At 47.3% G+C, this 17,951-nt stretch overlaps 1 protein-coding gene across 2 annotated transcripts in view; it reads left to right on the forward strand.

Moving 5' to 3' along the window:
- LOC135900504 (NADPH oxidase 4-like) overlaps positions 1-17,951 on the forward strand; it is a 284,789-nt gene that overhangs the window by 219,349 nt on the left and 47,489 nt on the right. For both annotated transcript variants that reach the window (XM_065429988.2, XM_065429987.2), the window contains exon 12: positions 1,115-1,175. In XM_065429988.2, the coding sequence (XP_065286060.1) occupies positions 1,115-1,175 (61 nt within the window). The remainder of the gene's footprint in view (positions 1-1,114; positions 1,176-17,951) is intronic.

Raw genomic sequence — 17,951 nt, forward strand, 5'->3', positions numbered from 1 at the left:
AAAGCCAGATGCCCCACTCCTCCAGTTCGCGCATTATTTGCGTGTTCACGCAGCATATCATTTACGCACTTTCCCGTCTGGCCGATGTATTTTTTGCCATAAGACAGGGGCAGTTCATACACGATATTGTTCTCAGAAAGAACATAGCCTTCCTTGTGATTTGTCCGGCAACTCGGCTTGTCAGAACCACAGGAACTAACCTTGCACAAGTTGGACAGCTTGATTGGCGCTGAAAAGATGACGCTTACATTGACGCTTCTCTCGTCCCTTTTCGTGCGCTAAAAAAGTAAAAGTTATGGATTACCAACATGCCAAAACTTACGCTCTTACTACGTCTGTTTGTCCATTTTGTTTATGACATGGCGACAAAAGAAACACAGAGAAAAGAAAACCGAAAGACTACCTGTGGTTTCACCCGTGGACTACCTGTACTACCTCTATCGCCATCTAGCACTTTGTCTACCTGATATCAATCTGAACTTTCGAATGTAAAACCACTATCACTATAATGTACCGTTACGCTAGCTTGCAGTAGCTCTGGTCCTATCAATTTCTTACCCAAGTTTTTGCTCATCAGCACTCTAAACGTCTCTTATTTGAACAACAACCCAGTAATTATTTGAATCTTCTTTAAATGGCAATGTTTCTCGCAGGTGGATATTTGCTAAAAGTGTCACCGGGTGCAAAGTTGCCTTCTTCACATGCGTCAGCCTGGGACTCATATTTGCGCGGTCATCTTTTTGTCCTCCGGCAGCCAGCTCAGGCATGAAATAGCAAGGCACTATCCTTTGAGTTATAATACAGATCTTTCCTCGTGATTTCTTTATTGCCGTTTTTTTAAGTATCCATGATCTATTTTGTTTGGCAAGGGTGGCATCAATGACACAAAACGGCACTCTTAAGAGTGCTCAACCTTTTTGTGCATGTCAGGAAAGGTGACAGTATTGTTCTACTTGATGTCTCTTGCTCTTCACAACAGATGTCATACTCGAGCTCTTTCTCTCACAATGTGCCGCCAGTCACAGGCTTTCATATAGCAATGTCACATTTCTCTTTGGCTTAATCGACACCTACTCTTAAACTGATCCCAGGATGATTTCTTTCTTCGATGCAGTGCTCTAAAGGTGCGGACAACACATTCACGCTACACTTGACTACGAACGGCGACTGGACAGGTCAGTATACGCTAACTGTATTCACATTCTGCAGCTTCGTTCATTGTGATCAAAACGTATGTGCTCAATGTTCAGTATCTTATGAACATGTACTTGAGGAGAATAAAGCGACAACAATTTTGTCAGTTATATGAAAGGATGAAAAACTGCAGATTCAAGGCCACATGTTTGAATTTAGCAGATTGATGCTAAAGTGAGTTAACTAATTGCTACAGAACAAACGGCGATGCGTGCAATTGTGTTTACTTTCTTCCCACGCATCATGCAACCTCTTACAATGATTATGTTCATTTGCTTCACACTTCGCAACAGAAATTTCAGGATGTGTTAATCCTTATGTACCACGTCATTCACAAGCTTTGTATTGTTTGATTACGTAAACAATGTTGAGCTAATTGACGCTACTTTGTCAGTCATTATTTATTTCTCATAGCTCATTTGCCGAGCTTTCATTCGCCACACACACACACACACACACACACGTATATATATATATATATATATATATATATATATATATATATATATATATATATATATATATATATATATATATGGCGAGATACCGGCCGACTCATCAGCAGTAGCACAAACGACGCCTGTCCCCCGGGAAGTCGGCAACGAAGGCTTCGCTTCAGAAAACATCTTTAGTTCGTTTTATAATGGAGGTTTAAACTTTTTTCAGCATTTGTTACCGTGTTCGAATATTCGAATTGGCAAGCTTTATTGTTGGCATTGTCTCGGCATGAATTTCCATACTAGGACTTGTTATTGCGGCTTGAAATCTTTGTTTTTGCGTAGCCTGTACCGAACTTCTTTTGTAGCATGAGTTGCGTTCGGTTGGATCAAATGTCTTCTTTTTTATTTCATGAAGCCTCTTTTGTATAGGTAATTTACGCAGAGGAGGAGGAGAAATAGGCAGAAAGACAGGGAGGTTAGCCCGTACTGACACCGGCTGGCTATGCTGTGTTGGAGAAGGGGCGTGAGGGGAATAAAAGGCAATAGAAAAGAGATGTTACAAAAAAATACGGAAAGAAGAAAAGAAGAGCAAGAAAAAAACAAAAAAGGAAAGAAGAACATATTAAGTTTTTCTGGACATGTACAAATTAGCGCCCCAAGTGGCCGCTGCGCGAAGATTGCACGTTTTCAATGGAACGAGCTGGTTTATGGCGAACAATTAAAAGCGCAAGTCCTCAGTGGCTATGGTGTTGGGCTGCTGAGCACGGCGTCCCGGGATTGAATCCCGGCCACGGCGGCCACATTTCGATGGGAGCGAAATGCGAAAACACCTGTGGTACTTAGATTTAAGTGCAGGTTAACGAACCCCAGGTGGTCGAAGTTTCAGCAGTCTTCCAGTACGGCGTGCCTCATAATCAGAAGGGGGTTTTGGCACGTAAGACCCCATATTTTTTAAAAATTGCAAGTCGATTTTTGAAAAGGCAGGTGACAGACAGGTTCTAGAAGACAATCCAAACAAGACAAATGCAGTGATTATGCTTTGGAAAATTATAATCTTGTTTCCAGAGAGGTCAAAGATTCAGCAATGGAAGCCTATGGAAACGACAAAAAATTTGTACTCGATTTTCCAGACAAAAACGGTTGCTGTGATGAAACTGCGGTAGCTATCGTAAGACCGGCTACAGCATATCTAGTCCGGAGGCTCAGCCTTCAGTTGATGTGGATCTCTACTCTCTACGCATGGTGTAACACTGTACCCTAATGTGATTTCTGAAACACGGTTGTGCAAATTCACGTGGTATATATAAAAACTCGAGCAAATGTATCACAGCGGAAACCTTGGAAGCCGTGGCCGAGTGGCATTATCGCTCGTACCTATCATTTCGCGTGATGTCGGCAGAGGCTCGATGCCACTCTCCGCGATATTTTTTAACACCACGCATGATTTAGTTCCACAGTCTCCCATAAGATGGCAGAAATGCAAAAATCGAGATTTGGTTTTAGATTTTGCTTTTTCAGTGGTGCCCTTGAAATATTATATGGTATATTTTTACTTCCTAAAACGTAACAATGTATAGCTCATTTCTCAAGTCATCGATGTCATAATCAAATAATATTCCTCAGACCGCATAACTACAAGCTTGCGCATGTCTTTATGTTATATAAAAAATTACTTTTGTGCCTTGTAGCATGAACATGCCCAGGAATTCTGAATAATGCCCTTCACCATTCTGTTGAACTTCACGGCTGTGCAAAAGTTCAGCTAAATGGGCGAAATTTTACAAAATTTTATTTCAAAATATCGGTGGAGTATCTCCAAGTTTAAACAAGTGCCGAATTTAAAGCGCAAATCGATGTATTACACACAGTGTTTGAACGGTAATTGCAGAGCCAGTGTCATTCAGCTTTTGACGGGCAGCAGGGAAGGAGGGAGAGTGTACATGTGTGTGCACGTCTTGAACGTGCGTGCGTGTGTACTTGCATTTGCGTTTCCGCGCGGGTTTCTGTCTCCGCATTTGGATTTTCGTGCGCACGACTGCGTGTATGCGTGTGCGAGCATACGTGTGTTTTGTGTGCATTTCCGTGCGCGTGTGTGGGTACGTTTTAAGGTGAAAGACTTATATGCATCATCATCATCATCATCACCATCATCATCATCATCAGCTTAGTTACGCTCACTGCAGGGCAAAGGCCTCTGCCATACTTCTGCAACTACCCCGGTCATGTACTAATTGTGGCCATGTGGCCCCTGCGAACTTCCACCCTCATCCACCCACCTAACTTTCTGCCGCCCCCTGCTACGCTTCCGTTCCTTTGGAATCCAGTCCATAGCCCTCAATCACCATCGGTTACTTTCCATCCTCATAAGATGTCCGGCCCATGCGCATTTCTTTTTCTTTATTTCAACTAAGATGTCATTAACTCGCGTTTCTTCCGTCACCCAATCTGCTATTTTCTTATCCCTTAACGTTACACCCATAATTCTTCTTTCCATATGCCTAACGAAGCGTGAAATTCGGCAAGCGTCCCACGTAGACACATGATAGCAAGGAAACCACTTAACCAAGTAATGGTGTCGGCTTCCCAGTGCTGGACCTGCTTCGGCTCCTACTGTGAAATCCTATGGTGAACAGCCACAGCGTCGGACAGACGGCTGGCGCAGTTAGGACACCGTAGCCCACTCACAAAATTGACGTTGCGAAATACGAAAATTGAGTTGACCCACATTCAAAACTGACCTGGCCCACAGCGAATATTGACTTGGCCCACCCTCAAAACTTTGGGTAGGCCACACCCTATTTTGACTTTGCCAAATTTGAAAATTGAGCTGACCTATGTTCAAAACCGACTTGGTGCACTCCAAAAATCTACTTGTTCCAACCCAAAAATTTGGATGGCGCATTCCCAGAACTGACTTTGCCTAATTCAATATATAAGTTGGTGCACGTTCATATCCGCCCTGGCCCACTCGCAAATTTCGGGTAGTCACACCCTCAAAATTGACTTTGCTCAATTCGAGCACTTGACCAAACTATCACGTAGTCCCGTGACCAACTAAGAACCTGACGTTGCAAGATCACATGAGCAAGTGATGACGTTATGTGAGAATGTTACACGGCACGGACGTCGAAACAGTAAACTCTTCACAATGTTTGCACCCTTTGGGGCGTATCATGTGTCCCAACGATAATCGCCATCTGCCTTACTTGCACTTCCTTTCTTGAAAACTTTGCGCTCGCTACTTCGTGACCTCGAAGTATCGGACTCACAGCATTAAGGAAATGCGAGCAGGATAGGTGACAATTATCATTGTGGCACAAGATAAGCTCGAACTACTACAAAATTTTTTAAGAGTGTATGGACGTCGATATAGTCGACATGCCCAGAACGCTTTCGCAACCTATGCACGTAAGGAGACTTTAGTGCCTCTGTAACTTTCTTGTGCATGTGTGCATGCGTGGACGTGTGTGAATGTCTATTTGGGTGAACATGTGTTGTGTCTCTCTGTGCGTGTACGTGTGCACACACATGTGTTTGGGTGCGTGTGTGTGTGTGTGTGAGCGAACGATCGCACATTTCCCCGCTTATACCTACTCCGGCAGACGAATGGCATATAGAATTCATTGAAACCCATATTAAAATACACGAGACAAAAACAAATGACACTGCATTTATAGCATTATCTCTTTCCTAACGCGAAACCAACAAAAAAAGCGCCTAAGATGTCAAGATCGCCGACGCAGATTTCGCCATGATCACGGCTCCATGATGACTTACGTAATGTTCACCTTCGTTATCTTCCTTCCCTCGGCGGCAGCTCGCTGTCTTGATGCCAGAGACGCGCTAAACCTGCACCATCATTGCATCATGCATCGCTTCTGCGACCAAGGAAGCTTTCGGCGGCACACGTTCACTGCTATATTGACAATAATGTTACGTCCTCACTTGCGGAAATAAGCGCGCGTAAGGTGACAGGGTGAAAAACGCGTGCCGTGTTTCGAGAGCCACACCTCTGCGCGTTCGCGGTTGCGGAGAGCTGCGGGCCGGCGATGGTTCTCGCCCTCTCTCGAGATGCCTCGGGAATGACACCGGTGGGAATGACGCCCGCCGAGAAAACACGGCGCGCACGCCGGTCGTGCTCGCCTGTGAGAGCATTGGCCTTACTGCCCACGTGACGACTTCGGCGCCTGTGATTGGCTCGCTCGGGTTTGCGGAAGCGCGGCACCGCGATAGAATGGGTTCGGGACCCATCCTCGCGCGGCTGAGAATTCTTGCCATGAATGTGCCTTTTGCGGCGCGCGTTTGTAAGCGTGCCGTCTTGCGCGCGCCTAATTGCGCAAGTGAGGACGTACCTTAAAGCTTTGAATTGCTTGCCTTCGAAAAAACAGCGTTAATAAAATAGAAAGCGGACTGGCCACCAGGAACATGCTCACGGAGGCATACTATCGATGCCATCGAAAAAGGCTAAATGCTGTGGGGTTGCCTTTGCAAACGTTATTGTTCCGCGTCAGTTACGCTTTCCAAGAGCGTTTAATTGGAAAATATTTGTTCGGATAACTCGTATAGAAGCATGCTTAATCAAAATTTCTTCGTTCAGCTGGATAACCTATAGGACTGGCTCAAAATTACAAAATTTCTTTAGCCACCTAAGATTAACAATTGAAAATATGATTAACCTAGCTTCCTTACTTACGCACACAACGTCTCAACTTACTCCGTATCTAGAAGTTACCAATATGAACACTCGAATGGTAATATGATGTTACTACGATTTATAATGGTTTAATATTTTTATTTGGTGCAGGTAAAAAGAGCCGGTATATTGATGGTACAGTAAGCTTCCTATGAAGCATGTGCGAACAATTGGGGAGGTTTTCTTGGCGCAAATCAAGTTCATGAACTTAAACGCATGTACCCAGCCGTGCACTTCCGCCTTTACAATTGATTCTGCTACATTATACAAGACGCACGTCAGCGCTACGGCACAAGGTGTGCGAGAAGGTTGTGCGCGCTCACGTTTATATTTCTGAGCGTTGCTCGCATCTTCCTCGCTTTTCTGGCCTCATTAGGAATAAAAACAGCTGGCTGGAAGAAAGCAGTGGATTAATTTTGAGTACTCTGTAAGATATGGAGCTGCTCGGAGGCGTAGGTTCGAACAAGAAGCACTGAATTACTAGGATGAGGGTTATGCTGCATATATTTTGACTGTCTTGTGTTAAGATCTAAATGAAAAAGAAATACTGTGATTTTGAGGCATTTGTTTCGTTTATACGACACTTTAAGTTGAGTCGTTGTTTGTCTTCTGCTGCTGCCTGTAAAATGGGGGCTGCGGCTTTGTCAAGCTGTATTTTTTTTACAGCTTTTTCTGCAGCTCCTCTGTCCATGTATCTTTGAGGCAGAAATAAACTTTATTATTATTATTATTATTATTATTATTAATGCTGACATACGTAATGTCCCATGAAATATGAGCTCCGACACAGTGCCAGTGGTGGAACTGGCCCTCGACTACAGGGCTACATTGACACATGAAATGCTGGTTTGCTGGTTAGTGTGCTGGTTTACATACAATTGTTACCGATCACCACGCCTTGTGCTGGCTCTCTGCGCTCAAGAACTCCACCGGACGCCTGGGTCGCTGGATTCTCCGCCTGCGTGAGTGTGATTTTGACATCATAAGTCTGGCAAAAAACACCAAGACGCTGGCGCTCTTTCTCGTTGGCGGCTTCCTGCGCACCCGCTCGACATCTCAGCAACTCTGTCGCAAAACATCTCTTGGGATGTATCTATTACGCGGGTTTCCTCTCTAGCCTCAATAGACCGCCTTTCTCGGGACGATGATCTCACTTTCGCATCTCGCCAACGAGCTGACCCATATTGTCGGTGTATGGTAAACTTCCTCTCTGATGCGTCATGCCCACTGTTGTGACTTCGAGGTCGATGACGAAAGGCGGACTCGTTGACGAAAGGCACAACACCACCGAACGCGCGGTTCGACGCCAACTCGCACAAGTCAAGCTGTACAATCGCGTGCTGTATCGGCGCATTTACCACCTCGATGGTCACCGCTGGGTGCCCGTTCTACCACGCTCTCTTCGAGCCCATGTCTCCAAGCATTCCACGATAACATGACGGCTGGCCATCCTAAGCATTCCACGATGGCATGATGGCTGCTTATATCGCCTTCCATAAAACCTACGGTCGCATTCGAAGCCGCTACTATTTCCTGGACTTTCTACTTCTGTAGCGCGGTACATTGGTTCCTATTCACTGTGTCAGCGTCGCAAACTCCCAACCTCTCCTCTAGACGATGAATTACTGCCTATTCCGTGTCCCACAGCACTATTCGAGGTTGTTGGTATCGATCTTTACGGGCTCCTCCCTGCTACTCCGGCTGGCAATCGCTGGATAGCGACCGCCATCGACCACTTGACGCGCTACGCTGAGACATCAGTGATCACTGGCTCGGCTTCGCATGTTGCCTGACGTCGTCCTTCAAGCTATCATTCTCCGCCATGGTGCTCCTCGGATACTGCTGAGCGACTGTGGAAAAGCTTTCCTCTCACAACTTTTAAAAGTCCTGCGTGCCTCTGGTACCACCGACAAAAAAGCTTCGAGCTACCATCCACTAACTAACGGCTTTACAGAGCGATTTCATCGCCAGCTTGCCGATATGATCGCCGTACATATTCAACCTGACCACAAAAATGGGGACAAGCCTATACCATTCGTCACATTCGCCTACAACACAGCCGTCCAGCGCACCACCGGCTACTCGCCATAATACTTAGTTTACGGACGGTCGCCTGCATCCCTTCTCGAGGTTTCTTGCTTCGATGCTCCTGTCAGCCTATCTACATCGCGTAGCAAAGAATTCGTTTCGTGACTCGCTCAGTGTCGCCAGTATGTTGGCATTAACACAGCGGCCAGACAACAAGAGTGGAGGATCATTTAAAGCTGGAACCGCATGGCGCGTTTTTCGCGAGCGAAAAACGCGACGGGCGGCAAACACCCGCGTTGCCGCCGACGCGCGAGCACCTGTACGAAAAAAAAGGAGCGGCGCTTTCGCGCCGCGCTTTCCGGGTTGCCAGACAACATAACTCTCAACGATATGTATTGTCTCTGTTACCGCATATAAAATATGCCCTTAAACTTACAGAACACTAAAATAAAAATAATCTGAGTCTAATTAGACAGCGACATTTCTTTCCGAGGTGTATTTATCAAGCTTAATTTCAAGCAGCAATATTGTGTGCGAAACTGCGACTATGTACCTTCCGCTTGCTGAGAAGCCGCTGCTTGTTTACAACTTCACATATAAAAAGGAGGGTCGGCCGCTTACTACCGAGCAGAAGAGGCGACTGCTACTATTAAGGGGGATGCTGATACTGAAGCAAGAAAAAATGCGGGTCAGGAGGTACATGTGGGTGCGGGCTGCCTGGTTGAGAAGAGAGCGAGCACCATACACTGGTATTATTAGCAAATTGTCTTGCCAGTATTAGCGATGAGACGCGACGCTTCTCCACTTTAGTTATTAGGGCCTCGTTGAAGGTTGCTTTGTTCATTTTAGGTGATCACGATGCGCGAACCAACACGATGCGTGAACGAAATCACGGTAGCACATGTTTTCCTTGACGCGCGCGCCAGTTCTGCCGAGAAAAAAAAAAAAGTTCCGCCAAGTAGCTTCCGTCGAGATGCGCAGAGAACAGGGCCATCTGGTGGCAAAAAAATAACCAAAATGTCATGTGACCAAATGCCACGTGACTTACCTGAACTCTGATTGGTGGACGCGCCCGCGCGACGCGTTTTTTTCTACTCCGAGCAGCAGCACGCGGCGGCGCGATTTCGTGATGGATCCTGCTGGGCACGCGTCAAAATGACGCGCGCGTCCCACCATCCGCGCGTCAATCGCGCCTGAAATCGCGCCATGCGGTTCCGCCTTAAGACACATTCCATCGCGTTGTGTCCTTCCAACCTGGTTACGAAGTACTCCTCTTGACGCTCGTTCGCACTCCTGGTTTGTGCCACAAGTTCCAACCACGATTCACCGGGCCATACATAGTATTGCATCAGACATAACCCGTCATTTATCGCGTGACTCCTGCTGTTACCGCAACAGACCGCCATTGTCGCAACAACGAGGTCGTTCACGTCTCCCGCAGAAAACCCTTCACGCGGCGTACTTCGTTCCTTAGACCCGCGGCCAGGACGGCCGCTTCCACGTAAGGGGGGAATTAGTGTGGGCGTCTATTACGCTCGTCTTCTTTATCTGTATGTTATCATCATGATTCTACGTTGACCGATCCTCATCTTCATTTCCGGGTGTGATCATCATCATTGGGTGTGTGCCTTTGACGGTTCGACGCCGAGTACTCGGACCAAATAAACGTATGTATGTGTGTGTGCGCGCGCTTTTCTAAGCCGTCCCGTCTCCTCTCTACTTCTCCCACATGACCAGCTTGCAATACTTCACACGCCTACACTTTTGCTCCCTTTTACACTCCTAATACTGCGCAATAAAAGGAATACAGACAGATAAGGGGATGAAACATGAAAAAAAAAAAGAAGAGGTGGCGATGGTGAACACGCTCGGAAGAGGAATGACCGGTAACAGTCATAAGAATTCGTACAGACGGTGCCGTCACCTTTTGAATTCACAGGGGTCTTTTTCGTGGTGTTCTGCATCCAACAGTACTTAGGGAAAGTTCCCAGGATATTTTTCTATGAGAGCCGTATGTCGTCGATGCGGCTAATAGTAACTCACGGAGCAAAGCGTTGAGTGTGGAAGTTGCACAGACGGTGCTACACTGTCTTGTAAACCACCAAAAATAGCAGGATGCACTGTTGGCCATTCTTAGAAAATTGTATATGCGATGCCCAGCCATATCAACACCGCAGCATTGTTTTGCGATGGGAAAATCAAGATGAGAGAGAGGGTAAATATAGACTTGAAGAGACGCTATTTCCTGCAGCAGTCAGGATTGAATGAATGGATGGATGGATGCGAAACTTTAATAAATGAATAAATTAAAAAGAAAAAGAACCAAACGTCGCTGCTAGCACGTCTCAGGACATTGGGAAAGGAGCGAGGGACAAAAAAAGGGAAAAATAGAGTCCAGGTGGCAGGCGAAGTCGCAGTTAAGGGTCGAGAAAATGTATGCGCAAATTTGCGAAAGCAGTTTAATATCAGTGTAGATGTGTGATGTAGCGAGCAAATGAATGAAGACAGCGCCCAGCATCCGTGCTATTGCGGTAGTATAAGCATGCGCCGCTCTCGTTAATGAACGTTCACTGATTACCAATCTTGGCAATTACTTATTCATCCGCCATACATCGCCACGTATTTCTTGGAGGTGACCGCTGTAGTGACAACTTATGACCATGCCGTGACTCTTGCGGTTACGATTGCCACACTCGTGACTCATGAGATTGCGGGAATTCTATAAACGTGCGTTTACTGAACAAGTTAGCGAATACACAGTTTAGAACAGCGCTTCTCGCCTAACATACACTCAACGCAAGCCCCTTTGCAGCAGGTTACGGTGCGCGTCCCTCCAAGACGTAGACGCGAACGCAAACATAAGAACGCGTTAGAAGACAAGGTGCCCTCTGGGGCCCCGTGCCAAACATGTCCAAGCCAATAATTTATTAGCAACCATGCCGTTGTTTCTTTGCAAGGAGGTTATGAAGTTTAACTTTTGGAGTGCCAGTCCCAGCCGCCGCCTACGGGAGCGCGTCAAGCCGCCCGTTGCCATATTGCTAGAGGAAAGAGAGTGCGGCTCGCTCGGCGCTCCCTGCACTTGCGGTTCCGCAATGGGGGCTAAGCAGTGCTGACGCACTTCGCATGGGCTCCTGCATTTTTCGGCAATTTTCCGGACACCTGCTTTTATTCATCGAAACCTTGGACATCGACGCAATCGGCATGGAAGTGGTAACGGAGGATATCGACTTTATGACCGGTACGTGGAATTACTGTCATTTTTTTGCCGTTAGAAGGTTTCACGCTACGCTAACGGAGAGCGAGCGGTGCCTTACAAGGCTAAGTGGCCAGCCGAACGAGCGTGTCCCTTGGCTCGTGAGCATTCTGGAGCCGCCGCTCGCTCTCTTCGAGAGCGACTTGGCGCTGCCGCTGAGTATCAGTGACTGACGCATCCGACGCAGCAAGAACTGCACGAGAACTGGACCAAGAAAGCAAGAGCATTCAAATGTAGGTGGAGACGATACAAGATCAGGAAAAACTGGAAGCGGAGTGGTCGTATGACGAGAGCAGCGGAAAGGCGATAAACATCCAGGAAGAATGACACACATGCGAGAGGAGAGCAAGAAGACTCAGGTGCATATAAAAACCACATCCGAGGAAGCAGACTAACTACAAATGCAGCAAGCCGGCGCAACAATACCTGTTGCGGGAAACATGCCACATAATAGAAAACCGAGACTTCCGCCTTTGCCAGTGGATGACTCGAAGATCATCTACAGACCTAAGGCGGGATTACAACTTTCCATATGGACATTGGTGTCAGTGACACATGCCATCCGCCGAGCTTGTAAGTTGTCCCAAAAAGACTTTTATCAAAACAACCGGATTCCAGTGCAACATATTGAGAATATAATAATCGCAAGTACACCAAACGAAAACATAGCGTACAACATGCTCCTCAAGATCACGAGCATGCAGCTTGGAGGGTCCATTTACGAACTTAAAGCACGTGTCAGGACACCCGAGGGCATCAGCTAAGGCGTAATCTACAACATCCCGCCAGGCATGAGAGAACTACTACAAGGCCTACGAGTATCCGCAAGATACACGGTTCTCGCAGCACGCATGCTGGGAAGATCGTCAACAGCACTCATTTACTTCGACGGACCGCACGTTCCATATAACATCATATGTAAATGCTGTGACTACCGCTGCAAACCATATAAGAAATCCGTGCAATACTGCAGAACCTGCGGGGAACTGGGGCACCGGCAAGATTTCTGCCCGAAACCCCTTATCAACTTCTGCTACATATGCGGGATGGCAAATCAACCGGAAGACTATGACTGTCTGTAAATCTGTCAACAACCCCATGAGACAGCAGGAAAGGAGTGCCGACATAAACTGAAACCAAATCCACCCCTGTACAAGATCAGACTGCAATGGGAAAACAAGGTCCAAGTGCAGCAACGCAGGTGGAACTCAAATTAAGACTTGGGCTTCCCGGCACTCTCCGTATCAAGCAGTTCATCACTACACAGTCCACACAGGTTCAGAAGTGACTCCAAATTAACAGGCGGTCAAGCAAACGATGGACCCCGGTCAAGATCACGGTCTGGATCCCGTACATGCAACCCACACAAGCGAGTCACGTATGCAGACGCTGTAGGACGAAAAACGCGAGCACAAGAACCCACGAGTTCTGCGAGTACAACTCCAAAATCAGCAAGCCCTTATTGACAAGCTCGCACAAAGATGCAAAGCGCAAAACAGCGCCAATAAAGCCTCGAAACCTCAAGAAATGCCAAAAATCCCACAGCCCCTTACGGAAGAAAGAATCAAGGGAATTGTAACAATGGAGGTGCAGAAGCAAATACAGGAGGCCATGACCACTTTTGCGAAGGATATAACACAAAAGCTCCAGCAACTCATCTCCGCTCAGATGACCACCATTTTATTTACGCGACCGTCCAAGAACTCAGCAACTTCATGTCCTATGCCAAGCAGAACTACGTAACGAAAGCACAGCGCAAAAGCTACTCAACCACACCAACACGGCTCGCAAGAAAGCCCGTAAAGACCTCCACAATGCAGCCAGACCGGAATCTATCACCCGGGGCGAAAACAGTGGCATCGAAGAAGATGCGAGTAATACCAAGAAGAGATTACCACAACTACCAATGAAGCTGTGGCAATGAAACTGTCGCTCTATCCGAACCAAAAAAAAAACTCCGAAAACTGACCAAACTGGAACAACCAGATATTGTCGCCATCCAAGAAACTTATCACACCAGTCTGCGCATACAGGGATATGATACACAGGATCTCAGAGAACAGGCATCCTGAGGAAGAAAAATCTCACCACGCAAGATTACACAATCCAGGTAACTACCGTGGAACACACCCTAATGAAAGTGTTATCTGAGAAGACACACCAAAGACTATACGTACTTTATTTATATAGTCCCGCGAGGGATCCGTTATCCGACTTTGTAAACTTCACAACGCAAGCTAGAAGACTATCTAAAGGCCATAAACTCGTAATAACGGGGCATTTTAATGCCCCCCACAAAGCATGGGTTTACCAGCACACGACCAAGAAAGGAGCGCGAGTGCACGATTCGGCGCAACAGAGTCAACTCGCCCTCTGGAATGATCCTAAACTAACGACCCGAATAGGCAACTGTGTCCATTCATACAATCCCTGACCTCACCTTTGCAATAGGAATATCCAACGCGGAATGGACCCGACTGGAAGAAAATCTCAGCACCGACTACCACATCTTTCAGCTTGAAATCCTGCACCATAAGTAGCCGAGCAGAATCGGAACGGCAAGGCTGACTGGCTGGAAGGCCTCCCGAGAACATGACATAAAAGAAAACATCGAAAATATTGGAGAGTGTCTCACCGAAGTGGTCAAGACGGCGGAGAAGCACACGAAACTCATCCAACTCACAATGGACACGCCGGCCATAGAATCTCACCTCCTACATTTTGGGATGCCAGAAGAGGACTACTGAGGCGGTGGAAAAAGATTAAGCTTAACCGTAAACTGCAGAAACGGATCGCTCAAATATCAAAGCAAGCAGAAGAATACGGAGATCAACTCAGCAGTCAGAACTGGCATAAGCTGTGCGACCAACTTCAAGGCACACTCAGCACGAAGAAGACCTGGCTTATACTGCGAGCCTTTGTAGCTACCACCAAAACCAAGACCCAACAAAGAAATGACCTCAAGAAAATCATTAACTCCCATCCAGGAACTGAGAAACACATTCTGGAAGAAATCCAACTTAAACTTGTCGGAGGCATTGCCCCCAAGGTTGCCCATACCCGACCGTCCAAAGGCGAACCAAACCTCACCCTCGACAGCCCTATCACGCTTCCTGAACTCCATGCCGCCTTTGCCAAGTTGACCGGTAACACATCGCCAGGAAATGACAAGGTGACGAACAAGATCCTACGAAACCTGCCAGACAAGACCCTAACTGGATTCCTCGACTACATGAATAACTGCTGGGAAAAAGATGAGCTCCCGGCAGAATGTAAGCACGCAGAAGTCATTATGATCCCAAAGCACAACAAGCCACCCTAAATCAGCAACTTATGACCTATCTCCCTTACTTCCTGCGCTGGAAAGCTTCTCGAACACATGGTTCACGATCGCCTCACTACATACCTCGAAGACTCAGGACTCATGCCCGACACAATGTTTGGCTTCCGACAGCTCCCCTCAGCACAAAATATACTACTACAGCTCAAGGAAGACCTCTTGGGCTACCTAGAACGCCACAATATGATGTCTATTTTAACAATAGATGTAAAGGAGCCTTCGATAATGTGAAGCATGAAGCAATTCTACAGAATTTCGAACAAACCAACTTCAGAATGCGGCCCTACCAATACGTACACGACTTTATCAAAGATCGCATGGCTACGGCGGGTATCGGCAACATCCGAAGCGACATGTTCGAAATGCTTAACAAAGGAACTCCACAGGGGTCAGTCATTTCACCTTTGCTGTTTAATCTCGCCATGATTAAGCTCCCGCAACAACTCCATGGCATCGGAGGTTTAAGACATGCAACATACGCCGACGATATAACGTTATGGACAAAAGCGCCCACAACCGGCCAACAGCAAACTACCCTCCAAGAGGCAATCGATCACATAGAACAATACCTCTCAAGAGGCGGTCTCCAGTGCGCCCCCGAAAAATCGGCGCTACTGATACTCAAGGCAAGGATCCGGGGAAGACCAGCAGCCTACGTCACCACAGATCCCAAGGTGAGACTCAATGGTATCTACATCCCTCAAGTTGGCTCCCTCCGCGTCCTTGGCATTCCAATACATAAAGATGGTTCTGGCACAGCTACGCTTCCGAAGCTTCAGAAGACCTTAACACAAGTAACCAATCTCATTTGGGGTATAATTACCCAGAGAAGAGGACTTAAAGAGCAAGAAACCGTCCACGTAATCCAAGCACTCCTTATAAGCCGGATCACATATGGCACCCCGTATCTACTCCTCAAGAAAGCACAAATTGAAAAACTCCACAGCATCATCAGAAAAGCAATCAAGAGCGCACTGGCACTTCCCAGTACGACCTAAACCACGACACTCCTCAAACTTGAAACTTGGCCTCCGTAACACCTGGGAAGAAATGAGTGAAGCGCACAGAGCCAGCCAGCTGGAACGCCTTAAGCTGACACAAACAGGCAGAGCAGTATTTCGCACACTCGCTTACAGCGAAAACTTCATAGCAGACTCAGACGCGAAAACTCGATTGCCGGCACTTGTTCGTGACTCTATCTCAGTCGCTCCAATACCTCGCAACATGCATGCAACATACCAAAAAGACAGAAGGCAAGCAAGAGTTAGAGCGCGCACCAAGAAATACTCAAAGATCTGCAACACCAGATATACAAATGCGGAAAAATACCCAGGTAGAAGAGCATACGCAATTACCGTGGCCAACAACCAAGGGAATGAGCTAGTCACTGCCACCATACCGGCCAGAAATACAGAAACGGCGGAGGAAGTGGCCATCGTCCTCGGCATCGCCACGTGCAAAGACACAGCAATCATGTTGAGCGACTCGCAAACGGCATGTAGAAACCCGCGGAAACGTCGAATTTCCGCCGCAGCAGTGAAGATTCTAAAAGAAATATCAAGGCGCCAAGAACTACCCGAAACCTACATCGCATGGACCCCAGGCCACGCGCACCTGGCAGGAAACGAAGCAGCACATGCTGTCGCCCGAGAGCATACCAGCCGGGATTTCCTGCAGCACGGTCTCCGGAAAGCGACGAGGGTGGAGGACATTCCCATCAACTACGCCGCAATATTACAATATTGCCGGCTGCGTCAAAACGAGAAGTGGTAAGGCAGATAAGGTGAAGGTGGGGAGGAGGTGGTAGCGTAGTGGTTAGCGTGCCTAGCTCGCAAGTGCAGAATGCTGTGATTACGTGGGCTCGAATCAAGGTGGCTTGTTTGTGAAGACAGATTTATGTGCTGTGTTGTTGTAGTGACGCTCAGAATGAGGTGGCGGCCTGACGAGAACGGTCGCCGTAAGTGTAGCCGAATAAGCGGGCATGTAAGGTCGCATATAAAACCGACAGTACATTCAGAGGAAATACAGCATGCTCCTGTCGACAAAAAACGTTATGAATAACAAGCGGTCTTGCTGAAAGAGGTTGTAGACCAATAATGTTACCAAAGACATGGCCGCGCTCCTATTCCGGTGATCAGCGGAAATGTACATCGACAGCATGTAAACTAGCGTGTAATTGACACTTCATTAAGGTCGTTGCATGTTTATGTTGTGTCTAGCACGAGCGAGTAGTGTAAGCGATGACACGGGGAAGAAAGCGGTGAGCTATGTCCGTGAAAAACATCTGAGGATGGCCATATTGAACGTCAGCGCCGTGTTGAAGAAAGCCTGCGACTTGAGTTCCTCAGGTCACAAGAAAGGCTTGAGTTGTAGCTTACCGTTGGACGTATTTGATAACCATAGCAATAGATACACACTTTGTGGAAATAAAGAGAGGAAAGGTGCCTATTGAGTTATACCGGCTTTCCTAGCTCTCACATAGTTTAGTTTGAAAAAAATGGCTGTGGCTTAGGTAAGGTTAAGCCCAGGATGCGAAGCATACTAGCCTTTATTTTAGTTGTTGAACCACTGTTTAGCCTGGTGAACTGCTGTTGCTTGGCTATATTTGGTTCGGCTAGACGAAGAAACAACTCATGCATTACTTCTTCGCCTTTAAGAGTGGAACGCGACAGCGTTCCCGTCGACCCGCCAAGGGGTGTAAGATAATGGGCTACAGGGCAGCGACTACGCGCCCCGCATTGGACGCGGTGAGCGTCGAGCAAAGCAGCGTTCGGCGCGGCAACGAAATGTGCGCCTGAGCAAGAGACGCACGCCTTAGAAACAGCTCGTTTCTAAGGCAACACCGCATTCACTAGAGGCGCTTTTGTACCGCTTTGAAGCATCGTACTCGTGGCTCAGTGGTAGCGTCTCCGTCCCACACTCCGGAGACCCTGGTTCGATTCCCACCCAGCCCGTCTTGCAAGAGTTGAGCCAAAGCCACTTCTCCTCTGTCGTGACGTCACG

Source organism: Dermacentor albipictus, chromosome 5, assembly GCF_038994185.2.
Source record: "Dermacentor albipictus isolate Rhodes 1998 colony chromosome 5, USDA_Dalb.pri_finalv2, whole genome shotgun sequence".
Taxonomy (NCBI): domain Eukaryota; kingdom Metazoa; phylum Arthropoda; class Arachnida; order Ixodida; family Ixodidae; genus Dermacentor; species Dermacentor albipictus.